The 27,288-nt window shown below is 35.5% G+C and overlaps 1 protein-coding gene across 2 annotated transcripts in view; it reads right to left on the reverse strand.

Annotated features, from left to right (window-relative positions):
* Nucleotides 1-273: 273 nt before the first annotated feature.
* Nucleotides 274-27,288, reverse strand: part of Man1a2 (mannosidase alpha class 1A member 2) — a 126,885-nt gene continuing 99,870 nt past the window's right edge. Inside the window, exons 11-13 of one of the 2 annotated variants that reach the window (XM_074050668.1) lie at nucleotides 17,757-17,929; nucleotides 14,814-14,929; nucleotides 274-4,927 (exon numbers count right to left, since the gene is read on the reverse strand). In XM_074050668.1, the coding sequence (XP_073906769.1) occupies nucleotides 4,795-4,927; nucleotides 14,814-14,929; nucleotides 17,757-17,929 (422 nt within the window). In that variant the 3' untranslated portion in view covers nucleotides 274-4,794. Of the gene's footprint in view, nucleotides 4,928-14,813; nucleotides 14,966-17,756; nucleotides 17,930-27,288 lie in introns of both variants that reach the window. The other variant, XM_074050667.1, reaches the window with a different exon arrangement.

A 27,288-nucleotide genomic window follows, 5' to 3' on the forward strand; every position in this document is an offset into this window, starting at 1 on the left:
GGAACACTCCTTTTGGATACATCTTCTCTCTGTACTTCTCAGACTTAGGCTGTTCAAGAGGTAACGGGCAGCACCCTTCAACTGTCTAAAAGTGGATGCCAAATGGCAAGTGAGGCATAAAACCTGTTGTGCTACCTACAACTTTTCAAAAGATTGGTTTCTGCAGCACCAAGAATGGGAATTGTCATTCTTTCTTGTCTTAGAGCTCCAGGAGTAGCAGGGTGAATAAATTCCTGCAGCTGCAGCAATCCAGAGTACTGATCCAAGGGTCAGTGAGCAGGCACAACTTGGGAGAGAAAATATTTTGATGCCACATAGACCTTTTTTTTTTTTTTTTTAAACATGGGGATTCTGGAATTAATGGCATTAAATAGCAAGGTGAAGAGTAAGGGCTGAAAGCATTACTTCCCTCCCCCCTCCCGCCGCCCCAGTTCTGCCTTATTCATGATAGTGATATTATCTGAACAGACTCCAATGACAAAATACACAGCTTAAAGTAACACAAATACATACAGTTGTACATACACACATCTTTTTCCTTTAAAGATGAATTATGAAGGTAAAACCACAGAGAAAAGATGCAGATCAAAGGTCAGAGGGTCTTATACAAATTAAACTTGGGATTAGGGTTAGCAACTGTGACCTGTAGGCCAAATCCAGCTCCTCCATCTGTTCTTGTAAATAGTTTTATTGGAACACAGGCAAACTCATTCATTTATATAGCATTTCCATCTGCTTTCATACTCTAATGGCAAAACTGAGTAAGTAATAACAGAGCTGCATGGCTCACAGAGTCTAAATTATTTATTCTTGGACCCTTTAACAGAAAAGCTTGCTGACTGCATACAGATCAAACAGAACATCTATATGAGGACCCGGGTAAGCTAAGGTAACAGAAAATCATCTTCACCAATGTTCTTGAGCCAGAATAACTGGTAATTCTGGTATCTCCGTATCTGATGTGGTTGCTTAAATTTTGTGATTGCATCTATTTTGTGGAGTCAAAACCAGGTGCCAACTGTGTTTGTTAACTAACAAACAAAAATAAAAATCTGTGTATGATTGTATTTATGTGTACAGCCAATTTGAGGGAAAGGAAACCTAGAGAGAAGAATTCAAAATATTACTAGGAACTATTACTTGGAACTTGAAATATTTTAGAATGTTTGTCTTTATATTTAAAAAAATATGGGTACTACCATTAGTAGAAGAACACCAGTGCAAAGGCAATTACAACTGCCAAGTTTTACCCATGAATTAAGTGACAAAAACTTTTGAATATAAAATAATCAGCACTTCTATAAAATATTGATTTTAATCATATAATTAAAATGATAGAGCAAAATAAGAGTGTTTATTTTTAAAGTAAATATTTTAGTCAAAATTGCATCAGAATTCAAGTTATTTCTTTGACATTTTCCAAGAGACTTCAGTTATTAGCTGCAATTATAATTGTTAGTTATTATATAGCATAACACATTGTTTAAAATATATTATAAACCTTTTCTCTTGCTTTTTAATTTAAATGAAATATAAAGTTAAGGATTTTGTAACATGATTCATTTTGGAAAACATCTAGAATGGTATGAACTATTCTAATCCAGAAATGTGATTAGAGCCACAGAAAATGTTCTCAGGCACGATGCTCAGCACACATTCATACTCCAGAAATGTTTGTTCATTCATTCTCTCACTCATTCAAAGAAATCCAGCTTAAGAGAAACTGTTTTAAAAAGAATGGCAAGCACAATCTTTTACCAACAAATTTGGAGTCCTGAAAAAGACTTTGGCAATGGAGACTGGAGAGTATGAGACGCTGATGGTCAAGATTCAAACTGCTCAGTTAAAAAATACCAAGTAAAACCCTCGGATGCTCTACACAGCATCACACAAAATCAGGGATGATACTTCACTGAAAGAATGCATTCCTTCAATATTTAGGTTTTTCTTTTACATATACATATCTACTCAAAGACAGGAATAAGTTGGTGTTAGAGGGAAAAAAGTGTGCAATCCACCAGCATGTAAGAACCCTCTGACTGGGGACTTATTTTTCTGCACTGAGACTTTCTTTGGGTTAGGGCCTCATTCTCTTGGTTTTAACAATTTCATATTGGTTAAATAATTTTTAAAAATCTGGTTTGAATCAAAAAGCAGGACTCTAAAATGAAGAGAAAACAGTGTAGAAAGTGGAAGGCTGTTCAACATTCCTATTTTCCTTCTTTTATTTACCAAATGATCTCTCTATTCTGTACAACTGTACCAAATGCAGAAGGTAAAGTGTCAGCTCTCTGAGGAGGCACCTGGAAAGAAGCATTTCTGGGTTCTTTGCAAAGAGTTTTTAAGTGCAATTGAGTATTGAACCTGAGTAATGAGATCTACAAAATACAACAGGCAAAGAGGACAGAAGAAAGTAAAGAGCACTCTTGAAAAATAAGCAAAATATGGGATAAGGACTGGTCTTGGAGGAAATTATTTTACAGATATGTAACAAAAACAAAACATGACACTGGCAAGTCATTTGCACCTGACTTTTAATTGCCTTTGGTATTCAGAGAAGAAAATGCACTGTTATAAGCTCCAGTTCTTGTCACCACAAAGAAGGTAGGGAGTGGTAAAGAAGACCCTTCCTTGGCCCCCCTCAAACCTTTCTTTGCACCAGAACTGGCTGAGCTATACACTTCCCTGACTTCTCTAAAGCTCTCACTCACTAACACAGAGTACTTCAGGGTGGGGAGCTGAGATGACCCCTTCAACTCTTCATTCTTCTGAAAAAAGTGAGAGACCCTCTCCTTACCATCTATACAGCTGCTCTGGGTCTTTGCCAACTCAAATTTTTCATTTTTTTTTTAAATAAAGTAACTCACAAGTGGGCTTGTGCTATTTTTAGGAGGAAAGCTTACTTTTTTCTGAGAACCAAATATTTTCCCTTTCCCTTCCAAAGTCATAGTCACGTACTCTTCTAATTTAAAAACTTTTAATTTTCAAGTAGTAAAAGATTACAATGTCAGAATACGTGCTAAAATTTAGCCTTCTTAAGAACTTGGTACAACTAGCTCTATATCCTTATTTTCTACATATACTGAATAATTTGGGGGTGGCTATCATTCATGGTCATTTGATGATTTGTGGTGTAAGATGATCACCCTTAGAAAATGTTTAATTATATTAATTTATTAATTTTTTTCTACATGCTAATAGTGTGTTAAAAAGCTATCAGATAAGGAAATAAGCCTTCAGAATCCCAAAGTGGGTTCCTTGTACAAACCTTGTTTCATGAAATATTCAAATACAAAGTAAACATTAGATTAATTAAACTTGCTTCCAAGTTTTATTAATGTCAATAGAAGATGTCTGTATTAAATGAAAAGAGGAAAAAATGTCTTATACAGAAACCCAAGGGACAGAAAATTTATAAGCCATTAGTACTGATCTTATATCATAGTTCTTAATAAAATTTTAAGTTTTTTCTGCCCAAGATATAAAGAAATAGTAATTTCTTAACAGAGAAATATCAGTGCAAAATCTACTGATGGTCAGAGAAAGTCCCTTAGGTCTATTCAAATTTTAGTGTAATATAAATTACACCATGGCATTTGTCACTGAAAATTGTTTTGAAGCTATTCTGATTCTTTGGATGTATATAAATACTCTTAGAGAAACTAAAAAATGTAAAGCATTTGTGAACAGCTCGCTTATCTGACAAGATAATAAATAAAGAATCCCCTGTCCCATTCTAGACAGAATGTTTAAGGAAGTTTCACTGTCTTCAACTTAGCTTTAATAAGTTATAAAAGTAATTTAGCTTGTTACGGCAAACTGAGAGCTGCATAATAGTATAGTGAATTTTGCCAAGCCTCATAAATAAAGTTGTAAGTTGAGTGACGCTACTAATTGTATTATGAGATTAAAGCAGATAAAATTTACTTGACAGATTTGTTGGCTAAGAAATATAATCAACCATCAAAACCAAGGATTTCTCTAAGAACAGGTTTCAAGGCAACAAACTGGCATTTTCCTCACTTTTGTCATGCTACCAACACTAGACTGAACTACATGCACAAAATCCAAACCCAGGCTCTTAAGGAGAGATTATGATAAATACCAGTTTCAATGATACTGTGTGGAGACAAAGGCTTGAAGGGTATTCTTTGTGATATCATGCCCCCATAGAAAATTAAATTTAACCAAGGAACTTCAATGAACTAGATTGGGACTGAAATGGTTGCCAGTCTGGTAAATCCAATGCAAACTTGAGATCAACAGGGATAGGCATTTTTGCTTCTTTTTCAAGTCTTCTTACCTCTGATGCAGTTACAATGTTCCTTTGTTCTTGCTTATCTTAGTTTATTCCATTATTAAAATGGAGGGGAAAAGGGATAAACAATGTGTAAATATCTGATTTGAAAGCTGTTCCACCTTGGGGGGGGGAAACAAATACGTAACTGGTTCCAAAGGCCATCTGTAACTCCTGCAAGGTGCTCCATATTCTTTGCTTGTTCTAACAATGTAGAAGTAGTAGGCATCGTTTGCTCACGTGACCATTGCATTAAGAATCAAAGCACATCAGGTCTCTGACCTACACATACCAGAACATGTTTTGGTCAGGTATAAAATGGAATAATTTCAAAGCTGATATATCTACAAGTTGCAAAGTCTTCTTACAGGGTCAAGTTTTGCCCTGTCATGTTGACTCAGAGGTCCAGGTTTTTCAAAAGTCACCTCTCCAGACAAATTTCTGTAGTGGTCCATGTAAACAAAACACAGGTAAGAATGGTCCTTCTGGATCTGCTTTCATCGAACAGCAGGATTACCTGAAAGTGTGGTGTTGGCTAAATGTAACACAGGCAGAGGGTGAGCCTCTGTGTTAAACACCCAGTGGTCTAAAGGTAAAAGGTCATCACCAGAGAACAGCAGATACAAATATCTGAAAATAAAGGAGGGGGGGAAATGAGCTTCAATTAGAATTAGATATTTCTTTGCAAAGAATTTATCCCAGTGTGTGGCTTGTATTCTCTTAAGAATTCTTTCAAAGAGCAGGTGTTTTTAATTTTGAGACCAACTGCTAAATATATTTTAATGAAGTATGCTCTGGTATCATAGATCAGTAATCTTTGCCCAGCCTAAAATCACAGGGATTTTTCTCCTGTTTCTTCTTTAAATTATGTACTTTTAGGCTTTAAATTTAGGTTATATTGATAAACACCCCAAACATAATAATAGTAGATGACTTCAATACCTTACCCTCACCAAAAGACAGCTCATCCAGACCAAATACAAAATCAATAAGGAAACTTGGAATTAAACGACACTATAGATCAAATGGACTTAACAAACATCTACACAATACTCTACTCAACAGCCTCAGAATATAGATTCTTCTCAGCAGCTCATGTAACATTCTCCAAAATATCATTTTAGGATATAAAGACAGTCTTAGAAAATACAAGAAAACTGAAATAAGTTCCTGTGTTTTATCAACAGAATAAAGCTACAAATCAACAGCAAGAGGTACTACAGAAAATATACAAACACATGGAGACTGAACAATGCACTTTTGAATGATCAGGCATCAAGGAAATAAGGGGAGAAATCAGAAAATTCCTAGAATCAAGTGAAAATGAAGACACAACTTACCAGAACCTTTGGGACACAACAAAGGCAATGCTAAGAAGAAAGGCTATAACTAGGAGTGCCTACATTGAAATATCAGAGACCTCAAAAACAACCCAATGATGAACCTCAAGATCTTAGAAAAACAAGAACAAGCCAAACCCAAAAACAGAAGGTGGAAATTGGGTCGTGGCTCACAACTATAATCCTAGCTACTCGGGAAGCAGAGATCAGGAGGAATGTGACTAGAGGCAAGCCTGGGCAAATAGTTCATGAGACCCTAATGTGAAAATACCCAACACAAAAAAGAGTGAGTGGCTCAAGTGGTAGAGTGCCTGCCTAGCAAGCATGAGTCTCTGAGTTCAAACTCAAACCCCAGTACTGCCAAAACAAACAACAACAACAAAAAACAGTAGATGGAAAGAAAGGTCAGGGCAGAAATTAATGAAATAGAAACTAAAAGAATGAAACAAACAATAAGACAAAGAACTGGTTCTTTAAAAAGATAAACAAGATGGAAAAACGCTTAACCAAACTAACTGAAACAAAGAGGGCAAAGACCCAAATTACTAAAACTAGTGATGAATAAGGGAATATCACAACAAATACCAAGAAGTTCAGAGGAAACTTAAAGCAATGAACTGAAAAATCTAGAAGAAATGGATAAATTTCTAGGCACCTATTCCTAATAAAATTGAACTATCAGGATATAAACAACTTCTCTACAATGAGACTGAGCAGTAACTAATAGTCTTTCAACAAAGAACAGACCAGGACTGAACAGCTTCACTGCTGAGTTCTACCAGACCATTAAAGAAGAACTAACACAAAATGTTCCTCAAAGTATTCCATAAAATAGAAAGGGAAAGAATGCCCAAAATGTCATTCTATGAAGCCAGTATTACCCTCATACCAAAACCAGGGAAGGACACTACAAAAACAGAAAATGTAATAATACACTAATTTCCTTGATGAACATAGACACAAAACTTCTCAATAAAATATTTGCAAACTCAACTAAACAACACAGTTAAAAGATTATATGCATGCATAAGTTGTTTTTATTACAAAAATACAGGAATACAAATCAATAAACACGATGCAGCACATAAACATAGTAAAGGATATAAATCACATGGTCCTCTCAATAGATGCAGAAAAAAACCTTTGACAAAAATTCAACAATCCTTTATGATAAAAGCCTTGAAGAAATTAGGAATAGAAGGAATGTTCTTCAATATAATAAAGGCTATATATAATAAACCTACAGCAAGTGTCATACTAAACAGGGAAAACAGTGAAAGTATTTCCTCTGAAGTCAAGAACAACAAAGGTGTCCATACTCTTCACTGTATAGAGCTTGAATTCTTAGTCAAAGCAGTAAGGCAAGAAAAAGAAAAGGGATACAAACAGGAAAGGAAGAAGTCAAATTATCCCTACTCACAGATGTAATTCTGTACTTAAAAGAACTTGATGACTCTACCAAAAATTATTAGATCTGATGAAACACTTTGAACAACAAAATCAACATACCAAAATCAGTACCTCTGCTGAATACATATAATAAGGCTGAGAAAGAAATCAGGAAAATAATCCATTCACAACAGCCTCAAAAAAATAAAATACCTAGGAATAAACTTAGCAGGTAAAAGACCTTTACAATAAAAGTTATAAAACACTGAAGAAAGAAACTGATGAAGAAGATCCATAAATAAGCCCACACAGTTACAGCCATCTGATTTTTGACAAAAGTGAGTGCCAAAAACATACATTAAAGAAAAGGCAGCTTCTTCAACAACTGGTGCTCAGAAAACTGAATGGACATGTACCTGTAGAAGACTGAAACTAGATCCCTATCTCTCATCCTATACAAAAATCAATAAAAAAAATGGATCAAAGATCTTAATGTAAGACCAAAAACTACAGGGAAAACACTTGATGACATAGACATAGGAACAGCTTTCTGAATAGGACTCCAGTAGCTCAGGAAATCAGAGCAAGAACTGACAAACGGAATGCATCAAATAAGATAGCTTTTGCTGAGAAAAGGAAATATTTACCAAAGTGAAGAGACAGCCTAAAGAATGGGAGAAAAATCTTTGCCAACTATTCATCTAACAATTGATTAATATCCAGAATATACAAAGAACTCAAAAAATTAAACACCAAAGGAAAAGCTTCTCTATTTTTAATAAACAACCAAGTGAATTGAACAGCAGTTCTGGGAAAAAAAAAGTTCAAATGGCTAGTACATGAAAAAATGTTCAATATCTTTAGTTATTAGAGAAATACAAGTCAAAACTACATTGAGATTCATCTCACCCTCACCCTAGTCAGAATGGCTATCAGCAAGAAAACAAACAGCAAATAATGCTGCTGAAGATGTGGGGAAAAGGGAATCCTTTACATGCTGTGGGAATGTAATTTTTTTTTTTTTTTTTTTTTTTTGCGATAACTAGGGTTTGAACTTAGGGACTTGTACTACCAAACACTCTACCACTTGAACCACACCTTCAGCTCAGGAATGTAAATTAGTACAGCCACTATGGAAATTCATATGGAAGTTTCTCAAAAAACTAAAACTAAATTAGTACAGCCACTATGGAAATTCATATGGAAGTTTCTCAAAAAACTAAAACTAAAACTACCATATGATCCAGCTATACCATTCCTTGGAGTGTGGTACACACACACACACACACACACACACACACACACACACAATCTAAGCCAGGATAGAGACACCTACACACTCATATTTATTGTAGTGCTATTCACAATAGCCAAGTTATAGAATCAACCTAGGTGCCCATCAACAGATGTACTAGTCAATGTGGATGGACTATCTCTTAATTTTTCTGACATGTATTCTCATATTCGTATCTTCCTTTCTGGTTTTAATGGCAAAATGCACTAAGAAGGAATACATGAAAGTTAACTGTTTTAGAATTTTAGGTTGGAATTAATTTGCAGCCATAATATGAATGAACTGCTCCAGTGTTGCTAGTCTTCATGTTTGTCCTTAATATGTCTTAAAACCACTCTCAATCCAGATCATTTTTTACAAGACTCTTATTCTTCCTCTCATTGAAAGCCATTAGATCTTTCTTTTTCTCTAGGTTTCTGAAATCCCATGGTGTTGTTTCCATGAGAATCTGTTTTTACCCACTGTGCTAGGATCTTGATGGTTTATTTCAAACTGGAAACTTTTGTCTTTCCCTTCTAAGATATTTTCTTGAATTATCTTGTTCATATTTTACTTTTAAGTGAACTTCTAAAAATCAAAGTACAACACACACATAAGCATGCATGTATCTTATACATATATCTAAAGTTTGGTAAGTATTTCTAGGCCAATACTGTTTTATTAACATTAAAATGCTGAGTAGAAACCGTAGGCAGGTCAGTATTTACTGGGAGCTTTATCTCTGGGGGATGGTAAGGACATGCTGGTTCTGATGAAGGAACCTCATGTGTCAATATCTATTTTTTTTTTCTTGTGAAGGAATCAATTTTCCCCAGAAGTCCTCCAATATCCTCTCACTTTTGGCAGTGCCTGTTATCTTTAAATTCACAGCCTCCATGGTTCAACCTCTTCAGACAAGAAATCTCTAGCTTCATTCAGGACACAGATGAGGCAGGGATAGATTTGGGGTCTAATATTCCTCATGCACAGGCCCCCAGACAAAAAAATTTCCAGTTTTCAATCTTTTCCAGCATCCTGAAGCACATATTGGCTTGCTTTAATTAACTTCCCCTAATGCAGGACCTAGCTTTCTCTGCTTCCTTCTATCTTCTAAAAAACGTACTGGCATGTCTTGTATGCTGGTTTCTTTCTCATTTTCATTGCCCTTGTCCTTTGTCACCTGCTCAGTCTTCTATAGTCATTTTAATGGCTTTCAGGAGAGTATAGAGAATAAATACATGTGTTTATTCTGCCAAGCTGAAACTGGAACTTCCTCTGACTTGTTAGATGGACACATCTTCAAAGGATCAGATATATGCCTTTTCTCTTTATACTCAAAATCTACTGAACTTATTTCTTTTGAACTCCAGATCTGTATTTGTACCTGCCTCTTGGGAATATATGTCAAAAGTAATTACTTTTTCTGAAAATCTGTTTCTTCTTGAAACTTGGTATCACAATCCTTACAGTTACCCACACTGGAAACTTCAATATTATCTTTGATACCTCCTTCTTACTGAATCTCTCTACATGTAATAAGGCTCGTCAATGGTACCCTTAGAGCTACCTCTCTCACTCTTAAAGATGCCACTGCCTGACTCACAGCTCCTCCCGTTTTACCCATCTTGTCTTCAAGTCTGGTTGAAATGCCACCACATACATTCATGATGTCTTATTTTATGTCTTCCAAGTTAAGCAACTATTGTTTATCCAAAAGACTTGCATTTTGTTAGACTTGCATTTTACTTATAAACTTAAAATATTTAAATTTTATTTTATACATTGCATATATTTTATTACCTGTGCTACAGCCTAAGAATTTTAAGGTAAGAAGCTTTGAAAGAACCTATCTCTGACCTTTCTCATTTCAGTTTTTGGTATTCCATCAATACATATGGTAAATGAATAAACAAATTAGGGACTATTGAAGGAAACAAAAGAAATAGAGGACAGGGCCCTTTGTCTCATGAGGAACAAGTATACCTTCAGCTATGGGTAATTTACAGAACAGCATCCATGACAACATGTAAAATGGCCCTTCCAATAGGAGAAGGAGACCAGGAACTAGAGAAAAGGTTAGATCAAGAAGAATTAACCTAGAAGGTAACACACATGCACAGGAAATCAATGCAAGTCACAGCCCTGTATAGCTATCCTCATCTCAACTAGCAAAAACCCTTGTTCCTTCCTATTATTGCTTATACTCTCTCTTCAACAAAATTAGAGATAAGGGCAAAATAGTTTCTGCCGGGCATTGAGGGGGTGGGGAGAGAGGGAGGGGGCAGAGGGGTAAGGGAGGTGGTGGGGGAAGGGGGAACAAATGACCCAAACATTGTATGCACATATGAATTAAAAAAAAATGGCCCTTGACTAAGGTCAAGAACACAGTTTTTCATTTAACTCTGTCACTGCTACGTCCATCAGTCACTATCTCTGGTTGCTAAAACACATCAACTGCTGTGCTCTATTCACAACAAATTTCAACCACTTGACAGTTACTCAGTTTCTCACAAAGGCCTACTTGAATAAACAGATATTTGAGAAAAATTTAAGGGGTCATACTGACCTGCATTCCTCTTGAAAGTTTTAAGCTCTATCTTCACAATAAAAAAAGTATAAACCTACAACTATGTACAGGATGATTGCTTTTTGCTTTAGCTTCCAGGAAGCTGATTGCTGAATGCAGTGGTTCAATTATGATAATTTCCTAGCTAAGATGCTGATACGATTATCTATGTTTCCTCTAGCTCAAGTTTCTTTGATTTTATTGATCTACATGTATATGTTTTTCTGAAAGCAAATATAAATGACTGCTTACCTAGAGTACTGCTCTGTTGATAAAGATTCTCTGCCTGAATTTGTCAAGAAAAAGTAACAAGATTAACTGGTGATACTTCATTCAGACAGAGGAAAGGGATAAGGCAGCATACCGTCTACTTCCAGCCCTATGCCATATGCTAAAGTGCTCAAGGTCTACACTGGTGAGTTATTTATGAAATTATTATAAAAGTCTCTAGGTGTTGAGATTTGAATTGAAGACAGAAGAGAAAGATATATTAAGTGATAACTAGGGTAGAGGAATTTCACTGCCACTGGGCAGAGAAATATAAACATGAAATGCAAAAGAACAAACTTAATATCTGAATGTAAATCAGGTTGGTTTAAGGATAGAAGCTACAAATAAAGAAATTAAGAAATAAAGTAGAGAAACAAATGAATCATTGTAGCTTTTGAGAAAAAAAATGGCATAAAGAATATGGTGTATGAATGATGAAAATCAAGTATTTTTTAAGACTAGAAAGAGTTAGCATTTTACTCCTACTGTAGTAATATTTGATTCAGGCAAAAGATGCTAACAATCCTGGGTGAAAGACTTGAAAAAATATATCCACAGTCTCTGTCACTCCACAGATAGCTTACTAATTGTAAAAAGAAAAAAGACTATTCACATGACTTACTATCAAATCTAACCAACAATCAAACTTAAAATCACAAAGGCACTATTACCATGCTCCTCCTCATAGGATCCAATAATAAACACAAATCATTTACATAATATTCATATGTCAAAAATGTTTTTAACTTAAATCTGATCATTAGATAAAAATCAGAAAACTCCATCTGAGGGACAGTCTTTAAAGCAACAAGCCTGAACACTTTAAAGGGCTGGGGATGTGGCTCAGTGGTAGAGTAGTCAGTATAGCAAATAAATAAAAAGATGGTAAAAGTGTGGCAAAACTTGGGTAAACCAAGTGAAGATCATACAAATTTTCATTCAATCTTACAGTCTTTCTGAGGTCTTGAAATTAATAAAGAAGAGACTCTTTATACTCTGGATCAAATTTTACAGTTTCCTCAAAGCAAAGAAATTTACTCTTTGTTCATTCAGTGAGAATGAAGCAAGTGTGTAACTAAGGTTCCTATCACCTTGTCTCACAGTACAATGCTCTTTCCATCTATCTTATACAGTCTCAAACCTAATCACAGAGGATAAGTCACAGCGAGGAATACCTAGAGGTAAGAAGTGAGCAGCTGGGCAGATGTTCAAGGTCAGGGTCTAGAGCATATCAGAGTCTGGAGTAGGGGCAGTTGTAACTATGAGAAGGAGGGGCAGAATGAATAAACAACAAAACAGAAAGAAGCATGAAGACTTACTGATATGTACAGGCTATATGTACTATAATGTACAGGCTGAAGAGATAGGAAAACAACAGTACCAGAAATAATGAAAGAAAAACTGGAATAATATGGACATTTATTTAGGAGACTTAGCTTGAGACATGCACATTTCAATTGTAACATACCAGAATGCAAATCAAAATTATAAAGAATGTAAAATCCAGAGATACAGGAATTTTTGTCTGCTATATATCTGTTGATGTACAGTAAGCCTGCCTTATTTATTGGATTTATTATATGAAGAATAAACGAATGAATAACTCTAAAACAAAACATTTTAAATTCACACACACACACACACACACACACACACACACACACACACACACACACTATGCAGCTCAGGTGATGCAGAGAGACTCTCAGTCAGTCCCATGTTATCATCAGCTATATATAAATCATTGTGTGATCTGCTGAGGGTTTCCTTACCTTTACTTTTGTGAAAAATCTACCTTCCCAAAAGCAAACGGTGCCCAAAAAAGCAAGGTAGAAGTGAGTATGTGTACTTTAAGTGATAAAAGTAAAAATTTGAGATTTGCTGAAAGGTAGCATGTCTTTAGCACAAATTATGCCCATGGTGCTGCAGGGAAAGTGACTCAAGCATCTGCAGTACAGCACTGAACTCTATGCAACCTGACCATTCGTAGCTTTTCCTCAATACTGGTTTCCTTGGAATGGAACCAGATTAACTGCAGGTACCAAGGTTCTACTGTATCCCCCAAATGATTTGAACAGTATATGGTAGTAAACATTTGTTGAGCAAATGAAATTATTTGAGTCATTCATGTATAGATAAAAGAAAATAGAAATATAAAACTTAAGACATGGTATGAAGAGATACTTACTTTATAAGTCTTTATGAAAGTGGACATACTTAAGGTCTCCACCTTATCCCAAGTGAGTTTACAGAGAGCTCTACCTGAGCTTTTGAGTAAAAGCCCCAAATTGTCTTTTTCTTTTCCATTGTCCTCTTTATATGTATCTCTACAGGAAACCTTACCAGGAGGACTGCTGGCTATGTAGATGTATCACTTAACATCACAATTATTCCTAACAGATTTAATTAGCTACAGCAGAGAGCTCAGGTATGGTCCCAGGACCAGAATCATGACTCTCACCTGGGTGTGTGTCAGAAATGCAAATTCTTAGGTCCTACCCCAGAAGTACTAAAACTCTGGGTATGAGCCCAGTTATCTGTATTGTAAGCAGCTTTCAAAGGCTGGGTGCAGTGGCTCATGCCTGCAATCCCAGCTACTTTGGAGGAAGAGGTTCAAGGCTAGTCCAAGTAAAAAAAAGACCCTTTCATGACAAATAAATTAGGCACAGTGGGACATGCTTATAATCTCAGCTACCAAGAGGCTGAGGTAGGAAGATCACAGTCTGAGGTCAACCTGGGAAAAAATGTAAGACCCTATTTGAAAAATAGCTAAAGTAAGAAGGGCTGTAGATGTGGCTCAAGGGGTAGAGTGTCTGACTAGCAAGCATGAGGCCCTGAGTTGAATCCCTAGTACCACCACCCACTCTAAAAAAAAAAAAAGCCATCTAGGTGACTCTAATGCATGCCAAAAGAGCTAAGAACAAAATAATTTAAAGGTACTAACCACTTACTTGATAAAATATCTACTGTAATCTAAGTCATTCTCCATAGGAAGCAACTGAGGATTTACAGATCCAATTACATAAAAAGATATTTGGAATACAATTTAGTGCAATATATCACGGTCATTAATTCATTATCTAGCCATCATATAGCAAACTAGTCAACAATAAAAAAAGTTAACAAATGGACAAAGAAAATGTGATGCATACACAAAACACAATACTATTCAGCCATTAAAAAATGAAGTGTTGTCATTTGGGACAACATGGATGGAACTAAAGATCATTACGTTAAATGAAATAAACAAGCCAGGCACAGAGAGACAAGTAACTGCATGATCTCACTCCTGTGAAGAATCTAAAGAAGTTGACCACAGAGATGCTGAGGCAGTTGCCAGAGGCTGAGGCAGATAGGAGGGAAGGAGGGACAGAGAACGGCTGATCAGTGGGTACTAAGTTATAGCTAGAAAGGAGAAAGAAGTTCTTTGTGCTGTTGTACAGTAGGCTGAGTACAGACAATAACACACTGTACATTTCAAAAAGACAGAGGATTTTGAAAGTTCTCACCATAAAGAATTGAAAAATGTTTGAAGAGGCAGATGTTTAATTCAATTTAAATGTTGCACAATATATGCCCGTACAAAACACGGTATATTACCCAGGAATGTGTGTGATTTTGTTTTATGCACTAGATAAAGATAAATTTAATGAGAAGAATTTCACAGTGTGTGCTCACTTTAGCGTCTCAGCAAGGAAGAAGCTCTGCTGCACGTCGTCATGGGCAGGAGTGGGGGCATACACATCCTTGACTCCGGAGAACCCTCCGCTGACGCGGCAGTACTTCTCAATAGCCTGCAAGATTGCACAAGAGTTCTGTGGGATGAAGTGCTGAAGGGTAAGTGCAGGACAAGTTAGGGATCACAATCAAGAGTGCAGAGATCTGCATAGAACTGTGAAGAATAAGTACGTTTAGTCACAACATATTAAGCACAAGAATAATGTACTATCAAGTGGAAATAATTCTCATACTGGAAAAACAGATATACTGGAATCTCCTCCTAAAACACTACCATCTTTTATGTTTGTCCTTTTGTGAGACAGTCTCACTGAGAAGCCCAGGCTGGCCCTCCTGCCTCTGCCTCCTGAGTGCTGGGATGACAGGCATGCCCCAGCACACCTGGCTAAAAATTTCTTTAATCATTCCACAGTATCTCATATTCTCTTAAGATGTCGAATTTGGGCTATTCTTTCTCAATTAGGGACCTGTCTAGCACAGTAAGCCTCATTAGTTCTAACAAATCAAGACCAAGTTAGCTCTAACTAAAAATTTGAATTTCAATTTTATCATTTCCAAGAACAAACAATAATCCACAACAAGTAAAAAAGTTATCATTTAGGAGCTCTTTAGAGTGATGGCAGTAAGAGATAATATTTCTGCACACACACTCTATGCCAGACATTCTATTACCATAATTCTGTGAGTTAAGTATTATAGGTGATAAAAACCTAGCAGGATGAACCTACCCATAATAATAATTATAAATATCAAGCATTTATTTATTATGTGCTGAAGGCTTCCTAAGAGCTTTCTACTGACTGATACTTAAATTTCACAACAACCCTATGAGGTTACCAGCTCCACTTTTCAGATGGACAAACTGGGCAGAAGTATTTGCTCCTCATTAACTACTCTACTGCTTCACTGGACACTAACATTCTCAATTTACATCTCCTTCTGCATCTTTGAATATGCCTAAATAAAATATATTGGATTAAGCAGAATCTACTCACAGCTCTACTTTTAATTCAAAGCAACCAAATATACTATTTCATGCAGGTGTGTCACACTCCGTAACTAAGCATTCATGAGAAGGTCAAGAAGTACCTAACCCTGAGACACTGTCCAAAGAAGGTACAGTTACTAAGTAATCATGGTGGCCAAGGCTATTGCTCCTACTCTTGCTATTACTCCTGCTCGTCTGGTTTTCTTTTCTAATAAAAAGCTAATACTGAAAAGTGTTCAATCAAACTAAGCACCTTACAGGTTCATTTTGAGTATATAGTTGGGTTTTTAAAGCCTTCTTACCAAAGAGCTTTGTGCTTTTCTCCATCTAAACATTTTAAACATATTCTAAATAACGTGATTTTTTTTTAAGGACTACTCTTCACAACAACCATGTGAAGAACAGATCACCAACTTATGAAGTGTCAGAGCAGCTTAAGAATGCTGAAAGCAGCAGGAAGCGTGACTAAACTTTAAGCCATGTACACTCACTTCTTTCTGTCTACTGGAAAAAAATCTTCAGTAGTTCCTTCCCCTTTGAAAAACTTTCCTCAGTTCTGTAACAGATTCTCAAAGTGAGGGAGCTTTCATGAGCAGGAAATGACACGGAAAGAAGAATAAGACCATATTCTAGATGAGCAAAGGGTGTTCTATCACCACTTTCCATATGACAATACTTTAGGGAATAACTGATAACTTACTGAGAGGTGTGTGTCTTATTCCTGAACAACTAAGTAAAATGCTGTCAATCTGTCATGTAAGGACATTCAAAAATGGCTTCAACTTTGCCACTGTGAAACATTTCCTTTACCTAAGTCAGTATATATCTTGCCCTACAATATACCTTACACATTCTTGTCAGGGCTATTTACTACCATTAATTACCTCACCCGAGATATCTTTCATCATTCTATCTAGACTGCAAGCTTAAATTAATTAAACTGAATATTAGTATTCATCATTATTAGTAATGTTTATCTCAACTAGTCAATTTCAGAATAAAACCCCTCCCCTGGGAATAAGATGTATTTTCATAAAAGAGTAATGTTTTTTCCCTTCAAGGTACTAATATCCCTAGGGTTCCCTGAAAGTCTAGTATTTTACTTCCTAACCATTAAAAATTCTCAAATCCTGGCTGGGCATGGTGGCACACACCTGTAATCTGTAATCTCAGCTGTTTAGGAGGCAGAGATAGGAGGATCAATTTGAGGTCAGCCTCAGCAAAATTTAGTGAGACTTGTTCTCAAAAAAAAAAAAAACAAAAAACAAAAACTAAAAGCAAAAGGGTTGGGGGACAGGGCTGAACTGGTAGAACACTTTCCTAGCAAATTAAAGACCCCAAGTTCAATCCCCAGTACTGCCAAAGAATTTTTTAAAAAATGAATTCCCAATTCCAAGTAAGTGTACATTTTGTCCTTAATCTAGAAAAGCTGTAAAAATTTACTGAGTCTTCTCATGGTGATTCACTAAGGAATGACTCAGAACACAACATAAAGCGAGCCGGGGTCATCTACCCAATGATAACCATAGAACCTGGGTACCTTTTATATGTGGTATTTTTTTTCCTCCTGTGGTTAAGCATTAGGACTTTATAGGAAATTAAACTACTTATAAAAAATAAAAAACTTACTTTGTATCTTCTTATTTAAGGAGGTCCTAAAATTAAGGCCTAATAAGGCCCTTATGATCATTCAGTGAGAAAAGTGCTCCTAATAAAGAATGAAATAGGAGTCTAAGTTTTGTTTATATTGCCCAAGAAAATGAAACTGATTAATAGTTTTTCATCAGAGAAATCATGAAGTTACTTAAAATGAAGTAAAATGGATGAGGACACATGGCACACTAGGAGGGCTTATTAATATTCTTATGAATAAAATGAAATATTGGCTTATTTACCAGTGCTGCTTCCCAGCCCCACTGCCTGTATCTTGGATCGTGAGTGAATCTCCACAGGTACCAGTAGGTTTCAATTACTTCTGGACGGAGGATGTAATACTTCTCAGCCTGCCGGACAGCCACGGCTTCCACTGCACCATCAAACTTGAATGATTCAGGACCTAGCTTTAATGCTGGAACATGACAAAAGAAATAAAGGAGCAAAGTAAGCCACTTGTGTTTGTTTGCAAGAGCATTCTTTCCCCTGAAAGTATTGGGTATGAAGCAATTTTTGTTGTTTTCTTTTTATTATTGCTGATTTGTAAAATGAGCCACTTTAAAAGGCCCATGTTTGGTTTTCTTATAATACATTTATAAATATTTTTATTATTCTGATGTGAAATATTTCTCAGAAGAACATACACCAACATATTGCTAACCCTAACTCTACTAACAAAAGTCTATTAATCCTCAAGAAACAAATGCAAAGCTAGACATGGCACGTTACATAGTCTATGTGACCCAAAATAAAATGATACAGATATGTACAGTGTGCAGGTATTTTTTTTTTTAATTAAGATAATTTTAAAGTCGTTTTGCTCTTAGCTTTTTGAGGGATGTCCATATGGCTTTCCACAGTAGTTGCACTAATTTACATTCCCATCAACAGTGTAAAAGTATTCCCTTTTCCCCACATCCTCATCAGCACTTGTTGTTTATGCTACTGACAATACCCATTTTGACTGGGATGAGGGGGAATCTCAATGTGGTTTTGATTTGCATTTCCTTTACTGCCAAGAATGTTGAGCATTTCTTCATGTATTCATTGGTCATTTGTACTTCTTTAGAGAACTGTCTGTTCAGTTTATTTGCCCATTTATTCTGTGGATTGTTGATTCTTTGAGAGATTAATTTTCTGAACTCCCCGTATATTTTGGTTAATAATCTCTTGTCATATATGTAGGCTGTCTCTTCAGTCTGGCGACCATTTCCTTTTTACTGGACAGAAGCTTTTAAGTTTCATGCAGTCCCATCTGCCAACTCTTTCTCTTAGTTGTTGAGCTATTAGAATTCTATTCATAAAGTTATTATCTGTGCCTCTGTAGTTCAGTGCGTTCCCTACTTTTTCCTGGATTAATTTCACCATTTCAGATCTTACATTGAGATCTTTAACCCACTTTAAAGTGATACTTAAACAAGGTGAGAAACTAGGATCTAGTTTCAGTCTTCTGCAGATGGGAATCGAGTTTTCTCAGCACCATTTGTTGAAGAGGCTATCTTTTTCCAAGCATATTTTGGGCACCTTTGTTGAAAGTCAAAGCTATAGTTTGTGTGGCTGTAGTTGTGTGGGTTTGTGTCAGTGTCTCCTATTCTACTCCACTGGTCTTCATGTCTGTTTTTGTGCCAGTACCATGTGTTTTTTTTATTGCTATGGCTCTGTAGTATAGTTTGGAGACAGGTATTGTGATACCTCCAGTTTTGCTCTTTTGGCTCAGGATTGCTTTGGATATTTGAGGTCTTTTGTGCTTCCATATGAACTTTAAGACTGACTTTTCTATCTCAGTGAAGAATGTTATTGGAATTTTGATAGGGATTACACTGAACATGTAGATTACTTTTGGTAGTATAGCCATTTTCACAGTATTGATTCTGCTGAGCCACAAGCATGGGATGTCCTTCCACCTTCTGATGTCTTCATTGATTCCTTTCTTTAGTAGCTTGTAATTTTTATTGTGTAGGTCAATTTAACCTCCTTTGTTAAATTAATTACTATTTTAATTTTTTGAAGCAACTGATTTAACAATACCACTCCTGGGCATATATCAAAGAAATATGCTTCAAGATACAACAGAGCCACCTGCATACCCATGCTAATTGCAGCACTTTTCATAATAGCCAAGTTTTGGAAACAGTCCAAATGAATGCCCAACTAATGAATGGATTAAGAAAGAGTAGTATATATACACAATGGAGTTTTATCCAGCCATAAAGAAGAATGAAATTATGTTGTTTGCAGATAAATATGGAACTGGAGAACATCATGTTAAGTGAAAAAGTGAGCCAGGCTCAAAAAATCAAAGGTCATATGTTTTCCCTCGTATGTGTAAGCTAGACCTATAAGTTAAATGCATATATAAATATATATGTGATCATACACCCACACAAACATACACACACACACACACACATCCCTAAATGTAGTGACAGAAAACAAGATTGTATTAGTGGATCTGTCTGAGAGGACTACAAGAGGTAGGACAGGGAAAGAAAATGTTAGAGAATGAAAAATACTGGAACTACCCATCTTTACATATAAATATAATATACTGCACCATAAACTGTTGAATATTAGGGGAGCATGGTGACAGAGAAAGAGTAACCAATGGAGGGGTTAATTTGATTAAAGCATGATATATACAGGTAAAACACCCTTGAACTATCAATATACACTTTAAAAAATGAAGGACAGGAGGGTAAGATAGGTCTTTTCTGGGGGGTGGGAGTGTTCATAAGGAAAGGGTGAAGGAAGGTGAGTATGGTGGGTGTATTTTATATTCATGTATGAAAACAGAAAAATGAAACCTGTTAAAATAGTTCTAAGAAGGGTGGGGAGGAAAGAAGGAGAATGATGGAGGGGTGAATCTAATTAAGATATACTGTAAGCACAAAAATAAATATCACAATATCATCCTGTACAATTATTGTATGTAAATAAAAGCAAAATAAATATAGTTTATGGTTTATATCTTGAATTAGATTTAGTTGTAGATTATATACTTTTAAAGCAAACTATAATTTAAAAGAAATGTATTTTAAAACTTACATCAGTTTTTAAAATATATACTCTTCACATAGCTTCTGGATATACAGCAAAGAGGTTCAGACAAGGTTATTTTCTCTTTTCTTTCTTTTTTTTTTTTTTTGGCAGTTCTTGAGGTTGAACTCAGGGCCTTGGGAAGGCCAGGCAAGTGCTCTACCACTAAGCTTTATCCCCAGTCCAGAAAAGAGGTTCAAATTACCAAGAATTGCCTATTTGTTAGTTTGAATAAAACATGACAATTACATATATATTTCAGTATTTCAACATTGAATACTATTCCTTGGATGATGATTTTCATTTAGGCTAGAATACAGCACTACATGACATATTGACTAAAGACCTTTTTTCTTTGGTGGCCCTGGGATTTCAACTCAGGACCTCATCCTTACTAGGATGATGCTTTTACCACTTGAGCCACTTTGCCAGCCTCCCCACCAAAACTCTTAATACTTTAAGAGGTAAGACCTCTAAGAGACGATTAGGCCATGAGGGTTTCTCCCTCTTGATGGGATGAAGGTCATTATAAAGGAGGCTTCACACAGCCATTTGGTTAGCCTTCCTTTCTACCTTCTGCCACATGAGAATGCAGTAAGCAGGTTCTCATGAGCCAACAAATGCTGATACCTTGATTTGGTCTCTCAGCCTCCGTAACTACTTAAAGTGTCTGTTCTTTAGAAATTACCCAGTCTCAGGTATTCAGGTGTTCTGTTAAAAATGAACCTAGAGAGACCACTGCCTAATCACACCTAGCACCACTCTATACCTGCATGGTACAACAGAACATCTCTTTCACTGAGATGTTGGAGCTACTCCTCTACTTTTCTTTCTGCTTATCAGGCTGTACCAATGGCAAAAGTTACAAGTTTCAAGGGTCTTAACTCCAAAAAGAAATAAACATTTATGCGTGTGTTTAATTACCAACATTTTATAAGAAAGCTTTTTTAAGTAAAGAAAGCATAGCACGAGAACTATAAAAGTGGTAGAGCATAAGCAAATCAAATTTCAGCACTACAGCGATGGCAATGCAAGCTCCAAATATCACAATTCACAAGAGGTAAAAGCAAACCCTTTCTTATGTATCCGCCCCAAAAACAGAAACCAACAACACTATAGTGATAGCAGATGGTTCTGTTAAGAGTTAAGAGCAAAACACATAATTCAGAATTTATAACTGCAGTTTGGTTACTGTTAAATCTTGGAGAACTACAGTAGAACTCAAACAGGGGTTCTATGATATAGTCTTGGAAAGAAAGAGATGGTATTGAATCTGAGAAGCCTCCAAAAAATTGTATACAAAACTCACACTTTTGAAACTCAAGTATCTTGATCAGAAGCAACCAACAAATTACCAATATTTTCTAAGAAAACTTCTACGTAGCCAGATGACTGATAAATTTGGCATAGGATGAAATATAATTTGGAATCTAATAGATGTTTTAAAAATGCTAAGTCTATGTGTTTGTTTTTATGCCAACACCATATTGTTTTGATTACTGTAGCTTTGTAATTTAACTTGAAATCATAAACTGTGATGCCTCCAACTTTTTTCTTTCTAAAGATTGTTTAGCCTATTCAGGGCCTTTTGTGGTTCCATAGAAATTTAAGAATTGCCTTTTTATTTCTGTGAAAATGCCGTAAGAATTCTGATAGGGATTTCAAAGAATCTGTAGATTGTTTTCAGTACTAGGAACATTTTAGTCACAATAATTCTTCTAATCTATGAACAAAGGATATTTGTCCATTTATTTAGGTCTTCTTCAACTTCTTTCATCAATATTTTAAAGTTTTCAGCATACAGATCTTTCACTTCTTTGGTTAAATTGATCCCATATTTTATTATTTTGATGCTATCATAAACAGGATCACTTTCTTGATTTCTTTCTCAGATAATTACTGTAAAGAATGCAACTGATTTTTGTATATTGATTTTGTATCCTGCTACTTTAGTCATTTATTAGTTCTAACAGGTTTCTTTGTGGAGTTTTTTGGGCTTTATACATAAAAGATCATGTCATCCAGAAATAGGAATAATTATACTGCTTCTTCTCTTTCTGATATGGATGCCTTTCTTTATTTTTCTTGGTCTGCTTTATTGCTGGTATTTCCAGGACCATAAAAGTAGCAAGAATGGCACCCCTGCCTTGTACCAGATGTTAGAGAAAATCTCTGAGTTTGTTTTTGCTGATTATGGTATTAGAGGCACGCTTTTCAGATACAGTCTTTATTATGTTGAAAGAAAGTTCCTTCTATACCCATTTTTGTTGAGAGAGATTTATTATAAAAAGATGTTGAGCTCTGTCAAATTGCTTCTTCTGTATCTGATGATACTGGCATTAAAAAAAAAACACACACACATATAGATCAACGAACAGAATAGGTAGTCCAGAAATGAACCCAAACAAAAGGGTCTACTAATTTTTTATAGACTACCAAGAATACACAATGGGGAAAAGGATAGTGTCATCCCTAAATGGTGCTGGGAAAACTGGGCATCCAAAGCAAAAGAATAAAATTGGATCCTTATTTTATACCATACACAAAATCAACTCAAAGTGGATTTTAAAACTAAGAAAGATGTGAAAATGTAAAATTCTTAGAAGGAAACAAAGGGAGAAAGCTTGATATTGATTTTGGAAATGATATTTTGGATATAACACAAAACAGTAAGTCAACAAAATGGAACAGCTAGTGAAACTGCATCAAACTATGAAGTTTTTATATAGCAAAGGAAATAATAAAATGAAAAGACAGTTGATAGGTTAGGAGAAAATATTAACAAACCATATAGCTGATTATGAGTTAATATATAAAATAAGGAAGCAAGTTAAAACTCAAGAGGAAAAAACTCCAATTAAAAAATGGGCAAGGAGCCACACATTGATGGCTCATGCCTATAACTCTAGCTAATTTGGGGAGCTGAGATCAGAAGGATCATGGGTCTAGGCCAGCCCAGGCAAAAAGTTCTCAAGATCCCCATCTCAATAGAGAAAGCTGGCTATGAAGGTGCATATCTATCATCCTAGCTACTAGTGGGAAGCAGAGGATGGTTCAGGCTTGGGTCATAAGTGATACTCTATCTTAAAGACAACCAGAACATGAAGCCCTGAGTTCAAGCTCTAGCACTACAAAAAAATAAAATAAACAAATAAATAATAAATTTCTAAGCTGGGCATGGTGGCTCATGCTTATAATTATAGCTATCAGGAAGCAGAGGCAGGAAGATAGGCGTTTGAGGCCAGCCTGCGTTACACAGTGAGCCCCCCTGTCAAAAATTAATTAATTACAATAAATTTTTCCAAAGCACAAGCATGGAGATAACAGCAATATGAAGGTAGATCATTTGGAAGGCATTGCTTATCATTTTTCTTCCTTAAAGACTTATTAGCACTAAGAGGTGATCATATGGAGTTTCTACTTTATTATTATTATTATTATTATTATTATTATTATTATTATTATTATTATTGGTGGTGGTGGTACTGGACTTTGAACTCAGGGTCTCATGCTTGCTAAGGCCAGCCCTTAGATAGAATTTGCAAAAGTTAATCTTAAACTAACTTTAAATTAAGTAATTTCTATAATTATGACATAGAGTAGAAATAGGCTACACAGAACTAAAATTGAGATTCCCACGGAAAATTATACAGAAAAGAGCTTTGTCCTGCAAAGATGTAATGAGTAAAAATGGGCAAGCCTAATTTATGCATATATCTCATCCACTGCTTTGGCCAATTTATGGGCTGCCTGCTTCTGAAGGCATTATTTCTTTTTTATTATTAGCATATTATAGCTGTACAGGTGGGATACGTTGTATTTATGTAAGCACTTACATAATCTTATATATCTTAATTACATTCACCCCCTCCATCATTCTCCCTCGTGCTCTCCCCTTAGAACAATTTCAACAGGTTACACTGTTCTTTTTTCATACATGAATACAAAACACAACCATTATATTTGCCTTCCTTTACCCTTTGCTATGTCCTCTCCTCCCACTGGTATCCCCACTCCTGGTCAGGAACTGTTTTACGTTCCTGTCCCTCTTTTTAAAAAAATTAGATTAATGTATGAGTTACAGAGGGGTTTTTTCATTGTGATATTTCCATTTACGCATGTACTACATCCCTATTTGTTTCATCCCCTCCATTATTCTCCCTCCTACTCATTCCCCTTCTTAAGGTGACTTCAACAGATTTCAATATTCCATATTCATTCTTGTACATAAAGTCTATCAACCATATTCATCCTCCTTTACTTTCTTCATTTATCCTCTCCCTCCTGATTGTGCCCTCCCATTAACGTGACCTGTTTTACATTCTTGTCCTTTACTGTTTGTCTGTTAGTTTTTCGGGGGGGGGCGCTGCCTTGGTATTTTACCTGTAAATATATTTTGCTTTACTTCTTCACCCTTTTCCTTTACCCTGTATTGTTCAACAGTTTTCAGTGGTTATTTTTTTGTTTGCTTCAGTGTTTTGTTGTGTCACACAGATGTGATACATTTCATTATTATTCATTCTCTATCATTCTTTTCTTCTTTTCCTCCTCCCTTAATCTCTTCTAATAGCCTCACTTTTGGAAACTTTATATATATATATATATATATATATATATATATATATTTGTATATGTTACATATATATGATATATGTATATATTACATATATATAATATATAGAGAGATAAAAATTCTATTTGTATTGGATCTATATTCCACATATGAAAGAAAACATGCGACCTTTGACTTTCTGAACCTGGCTAACTTCACTTAAGATAATGTTCTCCACTTCCATATTTATCTGCAATGACAAAATTTCATTCTTCTTTGTGGCTGAATAAAATTCTATTGTATACAAATACCATATTTCCTTCATTCATTCATCAGGAGTGGAGCATTTGGGCTGTTTCCACAGTTTAGCTATTGTGAAAATGCTGCAATAAACACTGGTGCGCAGATGTCTTTATTGTAACCTGACTTGCATTCCTTTGGGTATATCCATAGGAGTGGTATTGCTGGATCATATGGCAATCCTACTTTTAAGTTTTTTGAGAAGCCTCCATATTGTTTTCCATAGTGGCTGTGCAAATTTACATTTTCACATGTCCTTCCCAACATTTGTTGTTGGAGGCGTTCTTGATGATAGCCATTCTAACAGGAGTGAGGTAGAATCTTAATATGGTTTTGCTTGGCGTTTCCTTTATCATCAGAGATGTTGCGCATTTCTTCATATGGCTTTTGGCCATTTGTACTTCTTCCTTTCAAAAGCACTGTTTGGTTTATTTGCCCATTTCTTCAGTGGGTTGTTGACTCCTTGGGGTGTCAGTTTTTTGAGCTCCCTGTATATTCAAGGGTGTCAGATGTATAGCTGGCAAAGATTTTCTTCCATTCTGTGGGCTAATTCTTCAGTCTGATGACCATATCTTTCATTGTGCAGAAGCTTTATAGTTTTATGCAGTCCTATATGTCAATTCCTTTTCTTAACTGCCGAGCCACTGGGGTTCAGTTCAAGAAGCTGTTGCCTGTGCCTGTAAGTTCCAGTGTATTTGTTACTCTTTTCTGTACTAGTTTCAAATTTTCAGGCCTTATATTAAGATCTTTGATCCACTATGAATTGATATTTGTACAGGTTGAAGACATAATCTAGTTTCACTTTTCTACATGCAGATATCCAGTTATCCCAGCAACATTTGTTGAACAGACTGTCTTTAACTCCATCATATATGTTGGGTGTGAAGGCATTATTTCTTTGGTGCTCTTTTAAGAATAAAATTCACAGCATTCTACTTTGTATTTAATTGCTAATTCTCTACCTAAAATTCCTCTTTTAAATTTGATATTTTGTTTCTAAAACAAAAATTACTAACCCAAAAAGCAGAAATTGAGTCAAAATAAATAATTTAGTGCTTGGGTGAGAAAAAAGTCTCTAAAGCACACACAAAAAATATCACATAATGTAGGTAGAGAAGAGATACACAAATTAAAAATGGCAGACGTAATAAGGGTCAGACATAAGTCAATAAATGAGGTTTAAAGAAGGCATAAATCAGTTTATAAAATCATGGAACAATGCAATGCAAACAAGTCTTTCCCAGATGGGCAGAAACTGGAAATTTGGAAAAAAGAGCACTCGCAAATCAACAATGAAAAATCAATCAAAGCAAAATTTGGGAACATGCAATCTGACAACAGTTTGAACGGGCAAATAGTAAGGAAAGACACTATTTTCTCTTATCTTTCCCTTCTATTAAAGATCAAATAGTTGTAGAAACTCTTCAGGTATGTGCAAAATTCTGTTATATGGATGTAAACAGACTAAATTTTTCTCCAACTGTGACAGTACACAGTTTAGAGATAAAAATTTCTGTATGAAGCGAATTAAATCTCTTAAAAAAAAAAAAAAGTCAGTATTCTACTGATTTTGAAAAAAAAAAGGAACCCAAAACAGAAAGTTTTAGTTTGGAAGTGTAATACAGGAGTTAGCAACAATCCTGATTATGCCTCAGAATCAACTAAAATAACACATCACTTATTGATCTAGTGTCCCAGGTAGACAGCATGTTTGAACCACCTCTGAGGTACTGCACAGTTTCAAGAACAGTTCTAGTAATGCTCCCTACAAACCCACCTAAGTATTACAGGTGGTCATGTCCCTCAATATGTTAGAATATATTAAAGTACTGAATTTTAAAGTAGGGTAATTTTAATTCCAAAAACAAATGAAAGTGAAATATCAA

This window comes from Castor canadensis, chromosome 12 (genome assembly GCF_047511655.1).
Source record: "Castor canadensis chromosome 12, mCasCan1.hap1v2, whole genome shotgun sequence".
Taxonomy (NCBI): domain Eukaryota; kingdom Metazoa; phylum Chordata; class Mammalia; order Rodentia; family Castoridae; genus Castor; species Castor canadensis.